At 31.5% G+C, this 20,967-nt stretch overlaps 1 protein-coding gene across 2 annotated transcripts in view; it reads left to right on the forward strand.

Annotated features, from left to right (window-relative positions):
• The window catches only part of CWC22 (CWC22 spliceosome associated protein homolog), a 56,117-nt gene that overhangs the window by 22,807 nt on the left and 12,343 nt on the right, over window positions 1-20,967 (forward strand). For both annotated transcript variants that reach the window (XM_045559847.1, XM_045559848.1), the window contains exons 6-14: window positions 2,571-2,699; window positions 6,557-6,725; window positions 7,092-7,145; window positions 8,944-9,079; window positions 9,167-9,373; window positions 9,459-9,521; window positions 13,007-13,111; window positions 14,441-14,522; window positions 20,439-20,499. In XM_045559847.1, coding sequence (XP_045415803.1) covers window positions 2,571-2,699; window positions 6,557-6,725; window positions 7,092-7,145; window positions 8,944-9,079; window positions 9,167-9,373; window positions 9,459-9,521; window positions 13,007-13,111; window positions 14,441-14,522; window positions 20,439-20,499 — 1,006 coding nt within the window. The remainder of the gene's footprint in view (window positions 1-2,570; window positions 2,700-6,556; window positions 6,726-7,091; window positions 7,146-8,943; window positions 9,080-9,166; window positions 9,374-9,458; window positions 9,522-13,006; window positions 13,112-14,440; window positions 14,523-20,438; window positions 20,500-20,967) is intronic.

Here is a 20,967-nt window from a genome sequence, read left to right on the forward strand (position 1 = left end):
TAAAGCTTTATTTACAAAGCAGGTAGTAGGCTGCATTTGGCTCATGGGTGTAGTTTGCCATCCTCTGTACTAAGTTGGCAATGTTCTCTTTTTCCACCTTTTCTTTAGACCGTAATATCTCAGACTATGCTTTTTTGCTTCTCTAAGGTAAACAAAATTCATATATGAGCAGTCACACTCAAAGCACCCTTCCTTTTTCAAAATAATTGAGATGGTGAGGAGTTATTTAGGAAAGTATAGCTAAATTTTTAAAGATGTTTTCTCTAGTGGAATGAGATGATAACTAGGAAAAGTGTGTTCCCAAATTGAAATGGTTACTCAGTTGCCTGCTAATTAGTAAAAAGATTGGGATAGAAGGTAGCTACACTTCAAGAAAAACAGATTCAAGGTGAGCCAAGGAGAAATGTTTCCACATCTTTTCATGAGTGTTTTAATGGCAACTTGAAAAGTGCTTGAGAACCTTATATAAATAAAATCTAAATTTGTTTCAAGGATTAGCTAGAAGTGGAAATGTCATTTATATAAAAGAAACTATGAATATTTGAAATAAATTAAAAAGCTTGTAAGAGCTAAAAAGAGGCATTAGATGACATAAATTTAAAACTAAAAATTAAGTTTCTCTTTCTGTGTCATATTCTAGTACTTGGGAGTGGTATTTGGAGTGTTGTGTCGAGAAGGAATTTGGAGATGGCTTGTGTGGTTTGCGGGAGTTTCATGATTGTGTAGGTATTTTGCTCTTGCAGAAGGCAGTAATGGCAGCATTAGTGAGAAGTACTCAATTTCTCCAAACCAGTCCAAAGCAATCCTAATTGTAAAAGTCTAGAAATTTTGTTAATCCAAGTCTTGCTTCCTTATAAATTAAACGAGCAGAGAGACTCAGCAATATATACAACTTTAAGCAGATTACCAGAAGATTATTTTATATACAGCTGAGGTCTGTTCATAGGCTGTAAAGGGTACAAGGAGAAGTAGACATCTCTAACACGAATCTATAGTCTTTGCTATAATCAGGTGAATTGTAGGTTCTCTAATTAGGAAGTATAATTGTACTTGATGTGGTCTTTTGATCAGTTTAATAGGAGAAGTTGTGATTATATATCAGCAACATCTTATCAATCAATCTAATTGTTAAGTAATGGATCTTATTTTTCTAGAGATAGTGGCATATCAAAGGATTGGAGTTGGGGGATGGTGGAATGGTCTACCTTGGGTACAGGAAGTAAAGGGGTACATGATTTATAGAGAATTTGGAGACAATAATAAAATTAACTACAAGTTAGTGTGCTTTTTATCCTCACTGTCTGTTGGTAATTCTAAACTATGACAGTGATACAGTATTCTTCCCCGTCAGGGACTGCTCTCACCACCCTTGCTTGTTATACCACACCAGAACAGGAATTTTTAACCTACAAGACCTTCAAGAGGTCCATGAATAGAATTCAGGCAGTCCGTGAACTTGTATGGGAAAAAAATTGAATCTTTATTTTTACTATTCTCTAAGATTTAGCATTATTTTTCTATTAAGAATATAGGTAACATATCATAGTATTAACAGTCTGTTTGTTATGAATATCTCATAATATTGTTTATGGCCATGCTGCTTTGAAATTAGAGTAATTATTAGGCCTACTGCCACTTCTTGTTACTTAATGTGTTAAGCACATAGAATACTATCTGAAACTTTTGTTCTTTTCATGTTTTAAAAACTGTATTTCAATATGATCAATATCCTTGATAATGCTGTGTATTGTATATATTGTTTCAAGAAGTGTATTGGCTTCACTAAACTTCCAGAGAGGTGTATGGAAAAAAAAAGATTAAGACTTCTGAGGCTAAAATCAGATTCCACAGAAAAACAGTTTAAACTCTGTGGAATTGTAGACCTTTAAAAGACCTTAGACATTATCAAGTTCAACCTAAAGAAACTCATTGAGGCTAATTTACCCAAAATATAGTATTAGGTAAAAAATAATATCAGTAGGTATAGCTATGGGACTGTTGTATAAACATAGAGATGGTCTTGAAAATACTTAGTATTTTGGACTTTTTTCCTGTAGTTATTACCATTTCTTTATGGTTGAAAACATTTGATTTTATTGTTTCTGTCATGCTTTTATGAGAAGGAACATAATAAAATTTCCTTTTTGTGGTTTCTATTTGGGTATTTCATATTACAATCAAAATTTTTTAAAATTGCATTTATTTTAAAAGCTTTTCTTTAAAGACAAGTTTAAATGGAGCATTATAATGTAAAATACGCATGTATTGAATGACTAATAAATATACATTGACGTAGGAACAAAACATTATCCTTACTTATCCTTACATAATCTTATTGTTTTACTAAAGGGAAGTGATCTGTACTTAATATATGTACAGAAAATCAAATATGGTTTGGGATATGATCTGCTTATTCCTATAGATATCATATAGTTTACTGCACTTTGGGGTAATTTTGCAAAAATAATGTTAAAAGTAAAAGAACACTAAGTAGTTTTTATGGTCTTATATAGCCTCTTGTTATAATTGCTGACAAAGTTTTAATATTTATTGAAATCAATTCTTTTTAGCTTAGCATACCAGAGAATGAGCTGGGAGGCCCTAAAGAAGTCAATCAATGGTCTTATCAACAAAGTCAACATTTCCAATATAAGTATTATTATTCAAGAGCTTCTTCAAGAAAATATAGTTAGAGGAAGGTAAGTGTCAGCTATTTTGTTTGTAGTATTTCTGTTTAATTTTTTCAAAGGAACATAATATGTGCATGAGCAATAATCACCAATTTTTTTGTGCCACTTTATTTTAAAGGTAGTTGAAAATATTTATTTAAAATTCACTTCTTATAAAAATGTAGGCTATGAAGAAATAACTTGTATCTGTCTGTTAGAAGTTTTTTGGAGTTTTTGCTTTTTGAGAAACTTTGATTTACGTAATGATTTTTGCACAGACATTTGTCTACATCATGCCTCCAATAATTTAAACCCATGAGGAATAAAGAATATTAAAATGTACTACTTCAAACTAATTTAATTTTTTTCCTTTCTTTTTTTAATTGACAAGTAAAAATTGTATATATTTGTGTTGTGTAACATGATGTTTTGATATATGTATACATTCTGAAATGGATAATTAAGCTATTTAACATAAGTGTTGCCTCAAAAACCTATCATGTTTTTGTGGTGGGAACACTTAAAATCTATTCTTTTATCAGTTTTCAAGTGTGCAATATATTATTAGTAACTATAGCAACATACTATACAGTAAATCTCTAGAATTTATTCCTCCTGTCTAACTAAAATTTTGTGTCCATTAACCAGCTCATCTCCTCAATTTCCCCACCCCCCATCCTCTGGTAACCACCATTTTACACTGTTTCTATGAATTTGATTTTTTTAGATTCTACATATTGATGAGATCATGAAGTAGTTTTCTTTCTGTGTCTGACCTGTTTCACTTAGCATAATGTCATCCAGGTTCATCCATGTTGTTGCAAATTTCCTTCTTCCTTAAGGCTGACTAGTATTCCATTGTGTATATATACATTTTCTTTATCTATTTATTCGTCAACATTTACTTAGGTTTTTTCCATATATTGGCTATTGTGACTAATGCAGCAATGAATGAGGGAGTGCGAATATCTATTTGACATATTGATTTCGTTTCCTTTGGATGTATACCCAGTAGTGGGATTGCTGGATCATATGGTAGTTATTTTTACTTTTCTGAGGAGCTTCCATACTATGTTCCATAATGGCTGTCCTAATTTACAGTTCTACCAACAGTGTACAAGGGCTCCCTTTTCCCTACGTCTTTGGCAAAATTGCTATTGTTCACCTTTTTTATAACAGCCATTCTAACAGATGTGAGATGATATCTAACTGTGGTTTTAATTTGTATTTACCTGACGATTGGTGATAGTGAGCATTTTTTCATATACCTACTGCTCATTGGTACATCTTTTTTTGAGAAATGTTTGTTCAGTTCCTTTGCATATTTTTTAAATCAGGTTGTTTTCTTACTATTGTTGAGTTCCTTATATATTTTAGATATTAACTGCTGTATGTATGGTTTGCAAATATTTTCTCCCATCCTGTAGGTTGTCTCTTCACTCTGTTGTTTCCTTTGCTGTGCAGAAGGCTTTTAGTTTGATGCGATCCCATTTGTGTATTTTTACTTTTGTTGTGTGTGCTTTAAGGGTCCTATCCAAAAAATCATTGCTGAGACCAGTGTCATGGAGCTTTCCCCCTATGTTGTCTTCTATTAGCTTTATAGTTTCCAGGTCTTATGTTTAAGTCTTTAATCCATTTTGAATTGATGTTTGTATGTGGTGTGAAATGAAGGTCTATTTTCATTCTTCTGCATGTGGATGTCCAGTTTTCCTGGCAGCATTTATTGAAGAGACTATCTTTTCCTTATTGTGTGTTCTTGACACCTTTGTCAAAAATCAATTGACTAAGTGCATGGATTCATTTCTAGGCTCTCTATTCTGTTCTCTATTGGTCTATATATCTGTTTTTATGCTAGTACCATTCTGTTTTGATTACTATTGCTTTGTATTAGATTTCAAAATCAGGTAGTATGATCCTCTGGGTTTGTTCTTTTTGTTCAAGATTGCTTTGGCTATTCGGCATCTTTTGTGGTTCTATATAAATTTTAGGATTGTTTTTTCTATTTTATCAATAAGTTATAGTATTTAATGTACATAATCTTTCACCTCTATGGTTAAATTTATTTCTGAGTATTTTTTTTTTGGTAGCTATTGTAAATGGATTGTTTTCTTGATTTCTTTTTCAGATAGTTCATTGTTAGTGTATAGAAACACTACTGATTTTTTTATGTTGATTTTGTATCCTGTAACTTTACTGAATTTGCTTATTAGTTCTAACAGTTTGTGTTAGAGTCTTTAGAGTTTCTATATATAAGATCAGGTTGACTGCAAACAAGAATTCTCTCTTTCCAAGTTGGATGCCTTTTATTCTTTCTCTTGCCTAATTGCTCTGGTTAGACCTTCTAGTACCATGTTGAATAGAAGTGATAAGAATGGACCTCCTTGTCTTGTTCCAGATCTTAAAGGAAAGTTTTCAACTTTTCACTCTTGAATATAATGTTAGCTTTGGTCTTGTTATATATAGCCTTTATTCCAATTTAATTTCTAATAAAAGCAAAGTGAGAATGTGAGAGAAATGGGAAAGACGAGCAATGCATTTTAGAAAAGCAAGAGGGAATCATTTATTGTATTCTGTGTGGTTTTAAGCTGCTGGTGATATTTACAGGGGTCAGAAAATAGAAATATTCTGTATTCTGTTTATTACTTTAGAATTTGAAGTCTGTTTTCTCATGTCATTTTACATGACCTTAATCCATCTTTTTAAAAAATTGGGATATAAAGTAAGTACAAAGGTACAGAAAGTTGTCCAAGAGGTAGCCATTATCCTCAAAGGTATGCAGAGATGACTCCATGTTACTTAGAAAAAAAGCAGACTTAGAGAAGTTATATGGATCGCTTAAAATAATAATTTATAAACTGAGTTCTTTTTTTGTCATTTTCTACTCTAGTGATTCAATTGTCGTACTTAAACCTGCTAACTATTAAACATATTAACTGCTATGTGGGTTGTATTTAACTCATGCTAGTTTTTAGCCCAGGGCCTTGTGAAGCATATGTAACTCATACATCTCTTCACCTTGTGTGAACTGTTTTTCAAGTTGCATATAATTCATGCACAGAAAACATTAAAAAATAACAAATTTTTCATTATATTAGAAATTGTTTTCAGAGTTTTTGTTCTGTTTTTGTAATAAAACACTGTGGCCCCAAGGAAAATTTTTGTCTGCTAGTGTGGCAGTCAATGTGTTATAAGGCATTTTTTTCCTGACTTTTGACAGTCTAATATTTATTTGTCGTTCCATTGCTAAAAAAAACTTCAGTTACCCTACTTTGCATCTTCCTCTTCCTTATCAAATGCATATAGAAAAATGACCATTTCAAAATGATTTATAAGTAGGCACCTTTTATTTCTTGTCATTTTAGCATTAATCTTGTAATACATGTATTGTGTCTTTATCTCTCATAGGAGTATTTAGCCTTAAAGATGTAAACAACCCCAATTTGTCTTTAATCACAGAATTAATTTTATATAGATGATGGACCCATAGTAGAAACTTTATGTTGGCTAAATTTTGTATTTTTGAAATAGATGTTTCGTCACTTTTTTGAAAATGTTAAACAAATTATTTCTATCAATATTAAAAAACCCCTCAAATTCATGATTAGGTATAACAAACAGATTAGGAAAAGAGGAATTCTATTTAGAGAGAAAAAATTTTGAAGAAAAAATTGTAGTAAAACCTATTCTATTTTACAGAATTACAAATTCAAATTTTGTTTTCTCAAAAGCAGTTTTATTTATTAGTAACACAAACTCTTTCCATTTAGTCCTGATTGAGTTTTTATGATTATTTAAGAGGAGTAATACTACTGGATTTTAAGTGAGTTTCTTGTAATTAATTTGCTGATTATTATTGACTCTTTTTTTTTTACTTCTTTTTTAAACAGAGGACTGCTGTCCAGATCTGTTTTACAAGCACAGAGTGCTTCTCCAATCTTCACCCATGTTTATGCAGCATTAGTGGCAATTATCAACTCAAAATTTCCACAAATTGGCGAATTAATCCTGAAGAGGTTAATTCTTAATTTTCGAAAAGGCTATCGAAGAAATGATAAGGTATATATGAGTGGCTTGTAAGTAAACTGACACATAGGAACAGAATTCAGTGTCAACAAGAATAAGCAATGTTGATTTCTGCAAAGGAATGTGTTTTAAAAAGTGTGACTTCATGAGACCTTTTTTATTCTACTAAATTTCCCTGACCACTAATGATGAACCACAAAAATGGTGGCTATAACTGTAGAATTGTAAATTTAGGCAGAAGTAGCACTCTTTCACGTGTATTATTTTCATCTTATATAAAAATTAACCTTGTGTGTTACATGTTTTAAATAAAGTATGTTAGTAGGCTATAGATTCTACAGATAAATAAAAATTGCTTTTAGTTTATAGATTAAATCTTTCTCCACCTTTACTTTTCAGCAACTTTGTCTGACTGCTTCAAAATTTGTGGCACATCTTATTAACCAAAATGTGGTAAGTAATTATCTTTAAAACTTGGTCCCATGCAGTTGCATTAGACCACAGGCTTGATGTCATATAGGTGATACTTCCCTGTTTATTTATATTCCTTGGCATAAGTATCTTGAATCATATTTTAGTTTTAAAACTATAATAAGTGTATTTAATATTCTTTAGTATAAAGAGGAATTAGAACACTTAGATATTTTATCAAATTGATCTAACTTAATACCTTACATGGTAACTGGAATACAAATTATTCCTTCAGAGAATGTAATTTAATCCTTTTTATAAAGCAATAAAGTTGGTATCTCTTCTACTCCTTTCCCTGCACTTGGTGTTCATGAAAACTTAGTAAATACTGGTATTCTACAAAAACCTCCATTCCCTGCAGCTACATAGGTGTAGTCATATATTATTAGAATCAATTTATAAAATATAGTAGTTTAAATAATTTTCATGTATTTTAAAGATACATAATTTTATCATTTTATTGTTTAGTTTGTGTTTATTTTGTGTTCAACCGCTATTTCATGGTTTTAATTTAGCTTCAGTTTCACCTTGAAAATATTAATAGTAAAACTGCTCTTGTTCATACTCAAAGTTTTCCTTCATGTGTATATTATTATTTTAAATTTAATATTGGTATATAAGAGGAAGATTTTGAAGTCATACTTAAATTTTATTTTTCTAACATTAAATATTTTTATTCTTACCTACATGAAATTCTGTCCAGTGTTCACTCTCAGAAATCTTTTAGAATTTAACCTAATTAATAGTCATTATTACAATGATAACTTGCTACTTAAGACCATGGGAACTTAATTTCACATGTCTATAACAACAGAGATATGTTTGTTTCCGTTTTTAAATGTATATTATACTTATGTTAGAAATTTTTGGCATTTCTATAAAACAGTTAAAATGGTAAATATTTTGCATCTTCCCAGCTGTGGTACAGAGCAGTATTTTATCACTGATGTAAGACTATTTGATACCCCACTTCCCCTTGGAAAAAAATGCAGGATGTATTTTTGATACTGTGCACAAAGTGAAGAGGATATTCTCCTGAGTTGAAATTTAGATTTCTGTCCCAATCTCAAATAAGTGTCTGCCTTTAGAAAGGCATGTTTGATGTTTTGAACATTCTTTGTAGTTCATTTTCTTCTCACAGCAAAGCTTCTCAGTAAAATTTTGTTGCTACTCTACCTGGCATTGTTTATAAGTATCAATTTTTGAACATGGGCAGTATAAATAGTTTGATTTAATTTGAAAAAGGAGCAAGTATTTAAAACTGTTTTTGTGTACCAGAAACTGTTAAGATATTTTGTGATAAAATTAAGGACTATTTGCTAACAGAGTTGCTGATAGAATAAATTGAGAAATGGATATAAAGAACTGTGGTCATGGAGAAGGGTACTATAAAAGGAATCATTACTATTCCTCATGTAGGGATTATGAAAATAATTATCTCATTAAAAATTAGTATATGATTTTTTTGACTTACATTTTCAGTTTATGACACTTTCTGTGCATAATGTTTAAGAAGAATATTTCTTCTGGAAATAACTCAAATAGTTGTATTCAGCGTAGTAAATAAGATTTTTACAGTCATCTGAAAATTCTTAACAGATACATAATGAAAGTGTAGAAAAGTTATGTCCCACATTTTGAGTATCAGAATAAAATTTTGCCAATCATATGTGCAATATAATCATTGTAAACAGATCTAATCTTTTAAAATTATTTTCAATGTATGTTAATATATTGTAAAAGCATTTTCTCTTTTCCATATGTCCATATTCTACTTAAGGCACATGAGGTTTTATGCTTAGAGATGCTCACTTTGCTCCTTGAAAGACCAACAGATGATAGTGTTGAAGTAGCTATTGGTTTTCTCAAGGAATGTGGCCTCAAATTAACACAAGTGTCACCGAGAGGAATCAATGGTAAGTGTATATTCTTAGTTTGATGTTGAACCTTTGTTTGAGTGTTACAATATTTATTGCTCATTTTATTATTGTCTTTCTGTTTAGCTATATTTGAACGCCTTCGAAACATTCTGCATGAGTCTGAAATTGACAAAAGAGTTCAATATATGATTGAAGTAATGTTTGCTGTACGGAAGGATGGATTCAAGGACCACCCTATTATCCTAGAAGGACTTGACTTAGTGGAAGAAGACGATCAGTTCACCCATATGCTCCCTTTGGAAGATGACTATAATCCAGAAGATGTTCTTAGTAAATTGGGGAAGGGGTGGTCAGGAAGAAGGGCACCAACAAATGTAAATATAGAAAATAAACACTTTTAATTTATTTTTTTAAGATGTTTTCAAGATGGATCCTAATTTTATGGAGAATGAAGAGAAGTACAAAGCTATTAAGAAGGGTATGTAAAAGTTTGTAAAATAATTTATTTTGGAAAAGTAGAAGCAATTTAAATAGTTATAATACATTGATAGAAAGGAAATATTTATAGATCTCTGATTCCCACCCAGTGAAATTTCTGCTCTTCTGAAGTCATTCTTTTCACTCTTTCCCCATGGATTATTTTTTTCCTAATACTTGGCCATGGTATTGCTTCATTCTGAATGATAATATTTACTTCATTGTACCACTCTTCTTTCCTTCTATTTAAAGTATTCAACCCTTAAGTCTCATCCCTCTTAAGAAATCTTCATGGATTACTAGTAGCCTTTATTTAAGTTGTCTACCGTGTACAGTGTATGCTACCCAGTTTAATATTTAATTAGGTAGTATACTTTGTTGTAAAATGCTATACTTTGTTATTTCTCAAGGTCAGGTGGCCATCCTTCTGATAAGATCAGTCACAGTATTGGTGCCTGGTAAATTGATAATTATTACCACTGGTACATCATTAGTATATTGTAAGTACTAACTTTCAAGAGATTTTGATTTTGATTTTGTCCTTGACATTCATTACTAGCTAAGTAACCTGTAACAAGGTACTTGTAGGAGTAAGTGTTACTTGTCTGTGGAAGGGTAAATAAAATACAGTGCATTGTATTGGTACAGACAGTGATGGCTGTTACTATTTTCACATTTGTATTATTATTTTTTTCTTTAAAGCTAATATTCAGGCAAACTTACTTAATAGTTTTATGAGTTTATTTCCCTAAGTTGTGATTTTACCTGAGAAGTACTTATTGCTCTGGAAGCTTTGGGGAGGAGAGAGCAGAGACCCAGAACCCTGTCTTTGCCTACATTATATTCTTCAGTCATGCATAAAAGTGGAAGGTAAAGGTGGAAGAAGCCTTCCATTTCTATAATTATCCAAAAAATCTGGTACAATAAATAGGTTTCTCTTCTAAGATGCTAATTTCCTAAAAGCTTTTCACTGCATCTGGCCAGATTCATTTTTCTGTTATGATTTAGTTTCTAAATATAGAGAACACCTTAGACCATTTTGCCTTCTTTTCTTAGGAAGCTTTTTTCCTATAGTTTCCCTAAAAGATGCCAAATGGTTTTTATGAAATTCTTATTACCCCTGGTATAATTTTTTCTTTTTTAAACTGGGGAATTCCCTGTTCATTTCTTTAGAGTCTAGGCAATTGGCCAATGCCTGGAAAGTAGCGCTTTTCTTTATTACAACAGTTCTCAAATTCTTCAGTCTCATGATGTCTTTACACTATTGAAAATTATTGAGCACTCCAAAGAGCTTCTGTTTATGTGGGTTGTATCTATTTATATTTACTATAATAGAAATTAAAACAATGTAAAAGAATATTTATTGAATTATTTCAATATAATAGTAAACCTAGTACATGTTGACATAAATGTCATATTTTTATGAAAATTATTATTTTACAAGCAAAGAAATTTAGTGAGAAGAATGGCATGTTTTATATATTTTGTAAAGTTTAATGTCTGGCCTAATAGGAAACAGCTGGATTCTCATGTCTGCTTCTGTATTAAATCTATTGCAATAGGTTGTTTTGATTGAAGTACATGAAGGAAATCTAGCCTCAGACAGATATGTAGTAAGAAAAGGGAGGAGTATTTTAGTTGCCTTTTGAGATAATCACAAGTGTTTTTCCTTGAGAAAATCATCACATTGTGCATCTGTCTTTAACAGAAGTGCTATATATATGAACTGCATATATTTTGTCACTCAGATTATGATAAAGGCCTATACTCACGGGATGAGATTTAATAAAATTAGTATTTTACTTCTTCAAGGACATTCTTAAGTGAAACTGTTTTTTTTTCCTTTTGCAAGAGTGTGGCAGTAAAAAATGCATTGACTACCGGTGTAGTTTGGTGGTTTGATTTGTGCTTAGGATATAGCAGTTTTAACCCCCATTGCTTTTGGACCATCATCATAGATGGCAACACAGTGAAAAGGCAGATAATGTCTTGGTATTATTATGAAAATAGTTTTGACCTCACAGACCATCTGACAGTTCTCAGTGGTCCCCCAGGGACTCATAGACCCTTCCTTGAAACCACTACTTTTATTCAGTTAATGAAATCCAGTTGTGATTGCCTAAGTGATTCCAGTAAGTAGATTCTAAAGTGGAGAGATGAGAAGAGGATGATGTAAACGATTAGACAATTCATTTGACCTTCATTCTTTTGTAAAATATTCTTCTAGAGCTCACATTAAAAAAAATGGCCACAGCAGGAAGTAGGCACAGCTTTAGTAATTAGCACCTTAGAGTGACCCAGGTGTACTTGTATTTTAGGTCTCACAACATTTGGGAAAACAGCAGGAGTGCCTGTCTTCCTACTATTGAATACTAAATAATTCTCTTAAAAGTCTGTCTGAGCCATGTTGCATAATAATAAACTTAGATACATTACATTATTTCTTGAATTCACATTTGTTAGGAATATTCTTGAGATGTATATGTCAGATGAGGGCTTAATGATTTGTTCCTCACAGTATGAAGTTCTCTGCTCACATTAATTATGTGTCTTCTGATTTATACTATTTAAGTAAGAAGATATTTAAATATGAAGAATTTTTCTAAAAATGAGTTGTCCCTAAAACTTTGTGTTAAAAGCTCTCTGGTTATAATATAAATGCAAAAGTGAAGAATTAGCCAGGTTTGTAAAATCTTTTATCAAGCTAACAGAGCACCATTGGGCAAAATATAATTTTAGTTTTTGTTATATGTTTACTGCTAACATAATGGCTGGACTTATGTAATCCTAAGAGACTACAAGCATTGCTGTTTTCATCCAATTCTGAATATGGGTTGTATTATTATTTTAAGATGTGATCTAATAAAGTGCTCAACCTACCAGTTTTCTTAAAGGCTTTTAAATTTCTGTTTCTGTTTTACATATGAACAGTCTTTGGCTTCATTGCAGTGTTCAATTTAATAGGTATACATTTTAATAAAAATCTCATTACTATTTAAAGTGAACACTAAATTATGCAGTTATTTTCTCTCCCTTCTATGTCTTTCCAAGTACATTCTTAGCCTAAATTCCTGTTTTCTATATCTGACCTTATCTTTTTATAGTGGACTGTCTTATTTCTGATGATGAAATAGTATTTTGACTCTCGAATGCTAGTTTCCATTGTTAATATTTTTCCAGTGTTCTTACTCTTTTGGAATACCTTCATCTACTTGTTCTTTGTTTTTCTCATCTTCTCTTTGTTTCATGGCCATTTTTATCTGACAGAAAAATGACATATGGCTCTCTCTAGTCAAATCAGTTGTTAAAATGCTTTCTGACCACTTAGCCTATAACCCAAGGCTTGTGTGATCATCCTTGTTGACTGGTAAACTGTTAACACCACAGTGGATTTCAATGAACTCAGAATTATCTTCTCAGAATGAGATACATTTATAGTACTTGCTGCTTAATTGTTTTTTTCCTAAACTTACTTTGTTCTTATAGAAATTCTTGATGAAGGAGACAGTGACTCAAACACAGACCAAGATGCTGGAAGTAGTGAGGAGGAGGAGGAAGAGGAAGAAGAAGAAGGAGAAGAAGATGAAGAAGGTGAAAGTGTAGTTTATTCAAATAATGTTATAAAATACTCTAAAATTAAACTAATTCTAATGTAATCCTCTAAAACAGTGGTTCTCAATCTGTGAGAGGGGTTGGGAGGGATGCTGCTCGGCATCTAGTGGGTGAAGGCTAAGGATGCTGGTAAATATCCCACAAGTGACAAGACTGTCCTGCACAACAAAATAGGATCCAGTCCACAATGCCAGTATTGCCAAGGTTGAGAAACCGTGCTCTAAAAGTATTAAACAGTGAAATTCTTTTTTAACAGCATAATTTTAATTTGGCATATTATGCCTTTGATTACAGTGTAAACTATGAAAAAAGTGCATTCATGTCGAGTGCATGTGATTTACGTAGCCCTGACAGGAATGTGACAAATGAGAGTGACTGGATATTTACTATTCATTTTGGCAAAAGAGTGGGGAGGCCAAAAGCTACGTTTGCAGAAGCAGGCACGAGGATGCTCTCTCTCTTCAGCTTTGATTACATTATTTTAACAGGAAAAATACACTCAGAACCTTACTTTGTTTAAAACTCAGTGAAAACATCAGAACATATATAAACTGGTCATTATAAACTGTATTACATATTTCAAAATATTAAAAGTATAGCTTTCCCTTTTAGGGTATAACATGCTTTAGTTCTGTCTTACAGTATAATTGTTTTTTTGTGATATATTTTGTAAAAAATAGATGTAAGTCTTTTTCTAATGTTTTCGTTATTGAAATCATCTTTTAACTATCCATGTACTATATTTTACTTCAGAATTTCTTTGTTTTATGGGAAAATGCTGTTCAATTAAACTATTAAATATTTATAAGGAAAATTTTCATGTATTAAATAAGAGAAAATCTTGGCAAATATGTGTATTTATGATGGACCCATTTAGCCTGTCATGATGATCCAGTGTTCTCTGAAACTGAATATCTATCCATCAGTTATAGTTCTTCTAAATTATCAAGATATTGTTTATAAGTCTAGAAATAATATTTTACCAAGCAACAGCATGTGTGCAGCCTTTAATGTCAGAATGAGCAGATGACACAGAAACAAAAAATCATTTTCTTGGTTTGGTTCTGGACTTCTAGCTAACATTCTGATAAGGCAAAAGACTTGAAATACTTACTTTGAATTCTGTAAATACTAATTATACTACTAATATTAATTTTCTACTACAATACTGAGACTAAAAAAGAATATTACTGAATTCTGAGAAATTCTAAATAAATTTATGAAAGAAAATATTATATAGAGATACATTTTAAGTTCTTCACATTTATTCTTCAGTTTTATGATTTTGTTATGTTGATATTCTTTCAGGACAAAAAGTGACTATTCATGACAAAACAGAAATTAATCTGGTCTCATTTCGTCGTACAATTTATCTTGCTATTCAGTCAAGGTAAGACATTAGCTTAGTTGATCCTTGATTGATTGATTGATTGATAAAGAAGATTTATTTATTGGTAAGGAGATCGAGGATACATTTTAGAATCTGATAACAGAAAACTAGATACCATTTCAGCATTCATTCTCAAATCACCTGTGTTTCTACCTTTATCCCATACTCAAGCTCATAGTTCCCTACAGTTGATTCTTTACTTTAAAAAGTCTTTACTTATTTGGAAGGTCTAATTGCATTACATAATTAAGTGCTTTTTTAGCTATGTCATTTATTATAGTTAAATATCACTAATAAAGACCTGAAAACAACTCTATATTGCAAGGTAGCACAGTATCTAATTGGATAATGGAAATTTAAATTTTTTTTTTCCTAACAGTTTCTAGTTCTAAGCAGAGAAGTGCTGTTGTGATGACTTTTGGACACTGATTTGCTATGTAGATGTACATGAATATAAATGAAAATGGGAATTAGACTTAAGGTTTTGAGGATGCTTTGAAGTAAAGTTAAGTGAGAACTACTATGATGTCATGAAAACAAAACCTGTTCCCTTTGAAGGCTGTGAATTTGGTTTTGAAAAGAAATAAATGAGAATATTAAACTCTTAGCGCATCTGTTATTCTGTATATAAATCAACCTATTGATTTAGTGGTCACAGTGTTTACATTTTATACTGGAGGAGAAGTGTGTTCTTAGCTTTGTTTTGTTACTAAGTTTAGTATATTTTCATTTAGCATGATGTAATAGCAATGATGATTCATAAGCAGAAGTCTTGTTTTCAGTCTGAAAATTTTTTGGCTTTAGATTCATCTTCAAATAGAGGAATGTTACACAGTAAAACATTGGTTGGAATTTGGGGGGGGTGGGGCTTATCCTTACCTGTTTCTTTGCCTTTCACATGAAAGAGAAAACCATTAAATTTTTTTTCATATAAACCTAAAGTGTAAAAAATGAGAAATATTTTATTATAGGTAGATATTGTTAAATAGAGTTTGACCTTTCATTTGTGCTTTTTTAGAAATCCAACAGCAATCAGTTGTAAGCAGCAGATTTACTGTTTTAGTGCTGCTATTAACATTAACTTTGAAGAGTTAAAGGGAAGCTCTTTGAATAATTATTTAAAAGAAACCCAACCTTGATAAATCTCTGATTCACATAAAAGACTTGAAAAATTAGAGCATTAAGAGACAAGTAACAGCCACTATTACATAGTGGTACCAGTCCTAGTAGCAGTCACTATTATCTTATGTGTGGTTCTTTTGTTTTTTAAAACTTTATTAATTTTAATTAATTTTTTGTTAATTAGCTTTTAATTTGTTACTGACACATAATGTACATATTTATGGGGTACAGTGTGATATTTCAATGCATGGATACATTCTATAATAATCAAATCAGGGTAATTACCAAATCCATTACTTTTAAACATTTATCATTTTTTTATGGTGACAGCATTCAAAATCTGATTACATTGTTATTTCCTATAGTCACAGTACTGTGTAATGTGAATCAAAGTCTTACTGTCCGTGCCATTTGGCCTTTGTTTTTCATTATTATATTTCTAAAGAAATAAACATTGACAGAGAATTATATACAGAATTGCTTAGTGCAAAAAAAAAACTTGGAGACAGTCTTACTTTCCAGCACAAATAATGAAAGTGTCCAATCTGTGCCACCAGTGAAAATTAGGTTAATGGAGAATGGTTCTAAATGTGGGCAAATGGTCTAATACAGTGTTAGGTAGGAAAAAACTATATAACTATGTAGAACTGTGCTTGTGGTATTATTTTAACTATAAAAATAGGCTGGTTCTGGAAATAATACGTAAACATATCAACAGTGATAATCTTGAGGGAGGTTGGATTATAGATTTCTTAGTGTCTTGTTTTTCCAGTTTTTTATTTGTTTCAAAAGTTTTGTGTTTATAGTACACCAGGCTAGGAATCAAGCATAGAATGTAATTATCTACTCAGATGGCTGTGAGGGCATCTCATACAAACCCAGTTCACCTTTGAAAATCTTGGGAACAAAACTGTTCTGGCAACTGAATTGTGGGAGGATTTCATTATTTCTCTTTGTTGACTGATCTCACCAATACTCTTATCTTCTCGCTGTTATGGCTCTTTAAATTACCTTATATTATTTACATAAAACTACACAGTTGTCTTTGCTATTGAAAATAATGCTTTTCTGTTCTTACTTTTAAATGATGTTCTAGTCTGACTGCATTATTGAAGCTGTAACATCAGAGGGAGATGGACTACTGTGTTCTCCTCGATTTAAAGTTTCTTCAATTGCACATGTCAACAAAACCATTTGTAAACACAGCTTAAAAACTGGCATCATATAAAGAGCCCAGTAATTTAGTAAATGTCTTCTTTTTCCTTCCATCACTTAATTTGTGTTAAACCTGGAATTCATTTGGTTTAGCAACCTAAACTAAAATACCAAGAAAATTTAATTCATTTAATGTTATAATTAGTGTTATTTAAAAACAATCTTAGTGTAGAAAGTCAATAAATACTTTTAAAATAAAACAACAAAAAGGAAAATAGACTATCATTTAGTTACCTTTATCCTTGATACTTCACTTAGTAAATGAAGGAAATTTCTTCATTGGCTACTTGACTTGTTTTTCATAAATTTCTTTTTTCTTTTCTTTTTCTTTCTTTCTTTTTTTTTTTTTTAAGAGATGAGGCTCTTCATTGCCTAAGCTGCAGTGCAGTGGTGTGATCATAGCTCACTGCAGCCTCGAACTCCTGAGCTCAAGTGGTTTTCCTGCCTCAGCCTCCTGAGTAGCTAGGACTATAGGCATGCACCAGTAGTATGGCTGGCTAATTCTTAAAGAAATTTTTTTGGAGAGACAGGACCTCAGTATGTTGCCTGGGCTGGTCTCAAACTCCTGGCCTCAGCCTCTTGAAGTGCTGAGATTATGGATGTGGGTCACCATACCCAACTTGTTTTTCATAAATTCTAAGGTTTTTGTCTGAATACTAATTCTGTTTTTATAAAGTCTAGAAAAAAGGTCTTATCTTTTTTTTATACTTTTGGTATTGCTATATTACTGAAGTTTATCAACTATAGTTTAATATTAATGTTAGATTATTGTTTAATATTACCTGTTATGAAATCTCTTTCCTGGTAGGTTTCTTTTTCACTTTAGTTTTCTTTTGATTCCATTGCCTTGTACCATTCTGGATTATTATCCTGTTGTGCTTATAAAACCAAATAAATAATAGAAGCTGAGAAATACAGATGAACTGCAAAACTAAATTCATAATCATTATATTTCAGTGGGTGATAATTTTATACTGCTATTATCAAAAGAATGAGGATTTGAACATTCTACAAAAGATGCAAATATATTAGCATTATTTCTGAATCAATAAGCAATTAGCAAATAGAGTTTGCTAATTTCTTAGGTGAAGTATATTAAAGATATTTTAAATTCAATTCATATGGATGCTGTAAAAGCATATGTTTTTCCTTGCAAGTTATTTTGTTTAATTGCTATTTTTGTACTTAGGTTTTATAAAATGTGGAACCCCTGTGATTGGGTAGTAACCAAGATAACTTGCAAAAATGGTGATTAAGCACTAGATGTCATGCTGAGCTCCTGGAGCATCTTTCACCTCTTCCTGACTTGGAAGAGAAGTACATAAGTTTGTAATATCTAGTAAAAGTAAATGTAGTTATAATATGATAGAGTATATCATTTACTCTTCCACACAGAGATTTTATGATAATGTAAGCATGAGAAACTTAACCTATGTTTGCTCCTTTCTTAATTAAGACTTTTCCTGGTTTCGCTAAACACATAATATATTCTAAGAAACTGCTTTTCAAATTAAATATTAATTATAGCCTTTGTTTATGAAATATTGGGTGAGAAAGTGTAAGCATTTTCAAGTCCTACTTTCAGGGACTTTGTGGCCAGAAACAAGTTTTACAAACACCTATGATCTTTTTTTTTCTCATCTATAAAAACGAGAGGGTTGAATCAGAATATCTCTAAATCCTTCTGAAATCCTAACTATGTATAAACCTAAATCAGGATAGTATCCTATAGGTGTTTTTACCTCCAGTTGTCACTAATTTAGGTGTGCATTTGTGATGGGTGAAAAAAATACATTTGAGCTAGTTATAAATATTTATGAAAAAACTAACGTTTTAAAGCTTTTATTTCTTTGTCCTCATTGTTGTTTATCTAAGCTTTTGAATATAGTTATTGATCTTTTTCTTCTTTAGATTTATTTAACAAAACAACGTAGAACAGAATACCTAGCTCTCATGAATACCTTGAGCATTAGAAAAGACTCTTTGAGATCTGGGACTTAGTTCCAGAGATTTAGTGTACTTAGGTTTATCCTGTAATACTGGATTATCAAATCAGAACAGTTAATAAATTCTTTATGTGCCATTATTATCCTTTAATGTTGGAAGGAAAAGATATTGCTAACACATAAGAATTTACTACCATTGTACTTTAGTGACCAGATTGTAGCAGAAGAACATTTGATAAGCATAACATGATTTGCAGTAATGAGAGAAATTTATACACTTTTAAATTGGTTTTTTACCTAAAAATGAAGAAAATCATATATAATATAAACCCTTTTATCTGACTAGTTATGGCTTGAGGTTGGTTGTTTTGAGGGAATAATAAAAAATCAATGTATGTACTTTCATCTTTTTTCTTTTTATTTTTGCCTTTTTAAAATTGACATTTTATTCACATACTGTAAAATTCACCCTTTTAAAGTGTATGATGATATTCATGTGCCACATAATTACATTTCAGTCAATGACAGACCCCATATACAGTGGTGGTCCCTTAAGATTATAATACTGTATGTATGTATGTATGTATGTATGTATTTATTTATTTATTTTTTGAGACAAAGTCTCACTCTGTTGCCTGGGCTAGAGTGAGTGCCGTGGCGTCATCCTAGCTCACAGCAACCTCAAACTCCTGGGCTCAAGCAATCCTCCTGCCTCAGCCTCCTGAGAGGCTGGGACTACAGGCATGCGCCACCATGCCCGGCTAATTTTTTCTATATATATTTTTAGTTGTCCATATAATTTCTTTCTATTTTTAGTAGAGATGAGGTCTCGCTCTTGCTCAGGCTGGTCTTGAACTCTTATGCTCAAATGATCCACCCGGCTCGGCCTCCCAGAGTGCTAGGATTACAGGCCGTGAGCCACCGCACCTGGCCTATAATACTGTATTTTTACCATACCTTTTCTGTGTTTAGATACGTCTAGCTAGATACAGAAATACTTACCATTGTGTTATAGTTGCCTACAATAATCAGTACAGTAACATGCTGTACAAGTTTGTAGCCTGGGAGTAACAGGCTGTACCATATAGCCTAGATGTATAGTGGGCTATACCATCTAGATTTATTAAAGTAGACTCTATGATGTTTGCACAGTGGTGAAATAATCTAACAATGCATTTCTCAGAAAGTATCCCCATTGTTAAGTGATGCATGATTGTAAGTGGTTTTAATATATTCACAAAGTTGTACAATCACCACCACTATCTAATTCCAGAACATTTTCATCACTCTAAAACAACCCTGAACAATCACTCCCTATTCCCTTAATCTACTTTCTGTGTCTGTGGATTTGCCTGGATATTTCATGTAAATGGAATCATACTATTTATGGCCTTTTGTGTCTGGCTTCTTTTACTTAACATAATTCAAGGTTCACCCATGTCTTAGTATGTGTCGGTACTTCACTCTTTTAGAGTTAAGAGCTATGTTTTCTTTATATACATGATATATTAATATGAAATTATAGTTAAAAGATTATTCAAAACAATTATTAAAATAAGATTCTTATATATAAAAGAGTGCTAGCGTTTATGCTGCAAGCTTTTAACCTACTGTGATCATCTTATCTCCACAGTTTAGATTTTGAAGAATGTGCTCACAAATTGCTGAAAATGGAGTTCCCCGAAAGTCAAACAGTATGTTGATACTTTTCTTCTACTGTGAAATATATGTTGGTCATAAAAATATTTAAGACAGTTAGTAGTTAGGTTTCACAAATTGAAACAATAACTCAGTGCTAAATATTCATTTTTAAAAGTAGCTTTTATATAATTTTAAAATAACTCAAAACTTAGGAACCCTGGGGTATTTCATAGATGCTACTCCAGTGAATTACATTGTCTGCTTAAAAGAGATGTGGGAAAAGAGAAAGAGTCCTGAAATACCACACTTCACGTATAATTTCTGAGTGCTTTCCTGTAAATCCAGTTGCGACCTAAATACAATAGGAAATTTGTTCTTTAATGAATTACCTGGCCCATCTTGTTTATACATTGAAGCATTCTTTTGTGGTAGAAATTACAAAGATCACAGCACATGTTGTTAACATTGCTCTAGTTGGATATAGAAGAATCTGTATTATTTTTTTCATTCATTATGTTCAT

The sequence above is a fragment of the Lemur catta genome, chromosome 8, assembly GCF_020740605.2.
Source record: "Lemur catta isolate mLemCat1 chromosome 8, mLemCat1.pri, whole genome shotgun sequence".
Classification (NCBI taxonomy): Eukaryota; Metazoa; Chordata; class Mammalia; order Primates; family Lemuridae; genus Lemur; species Lemur catta.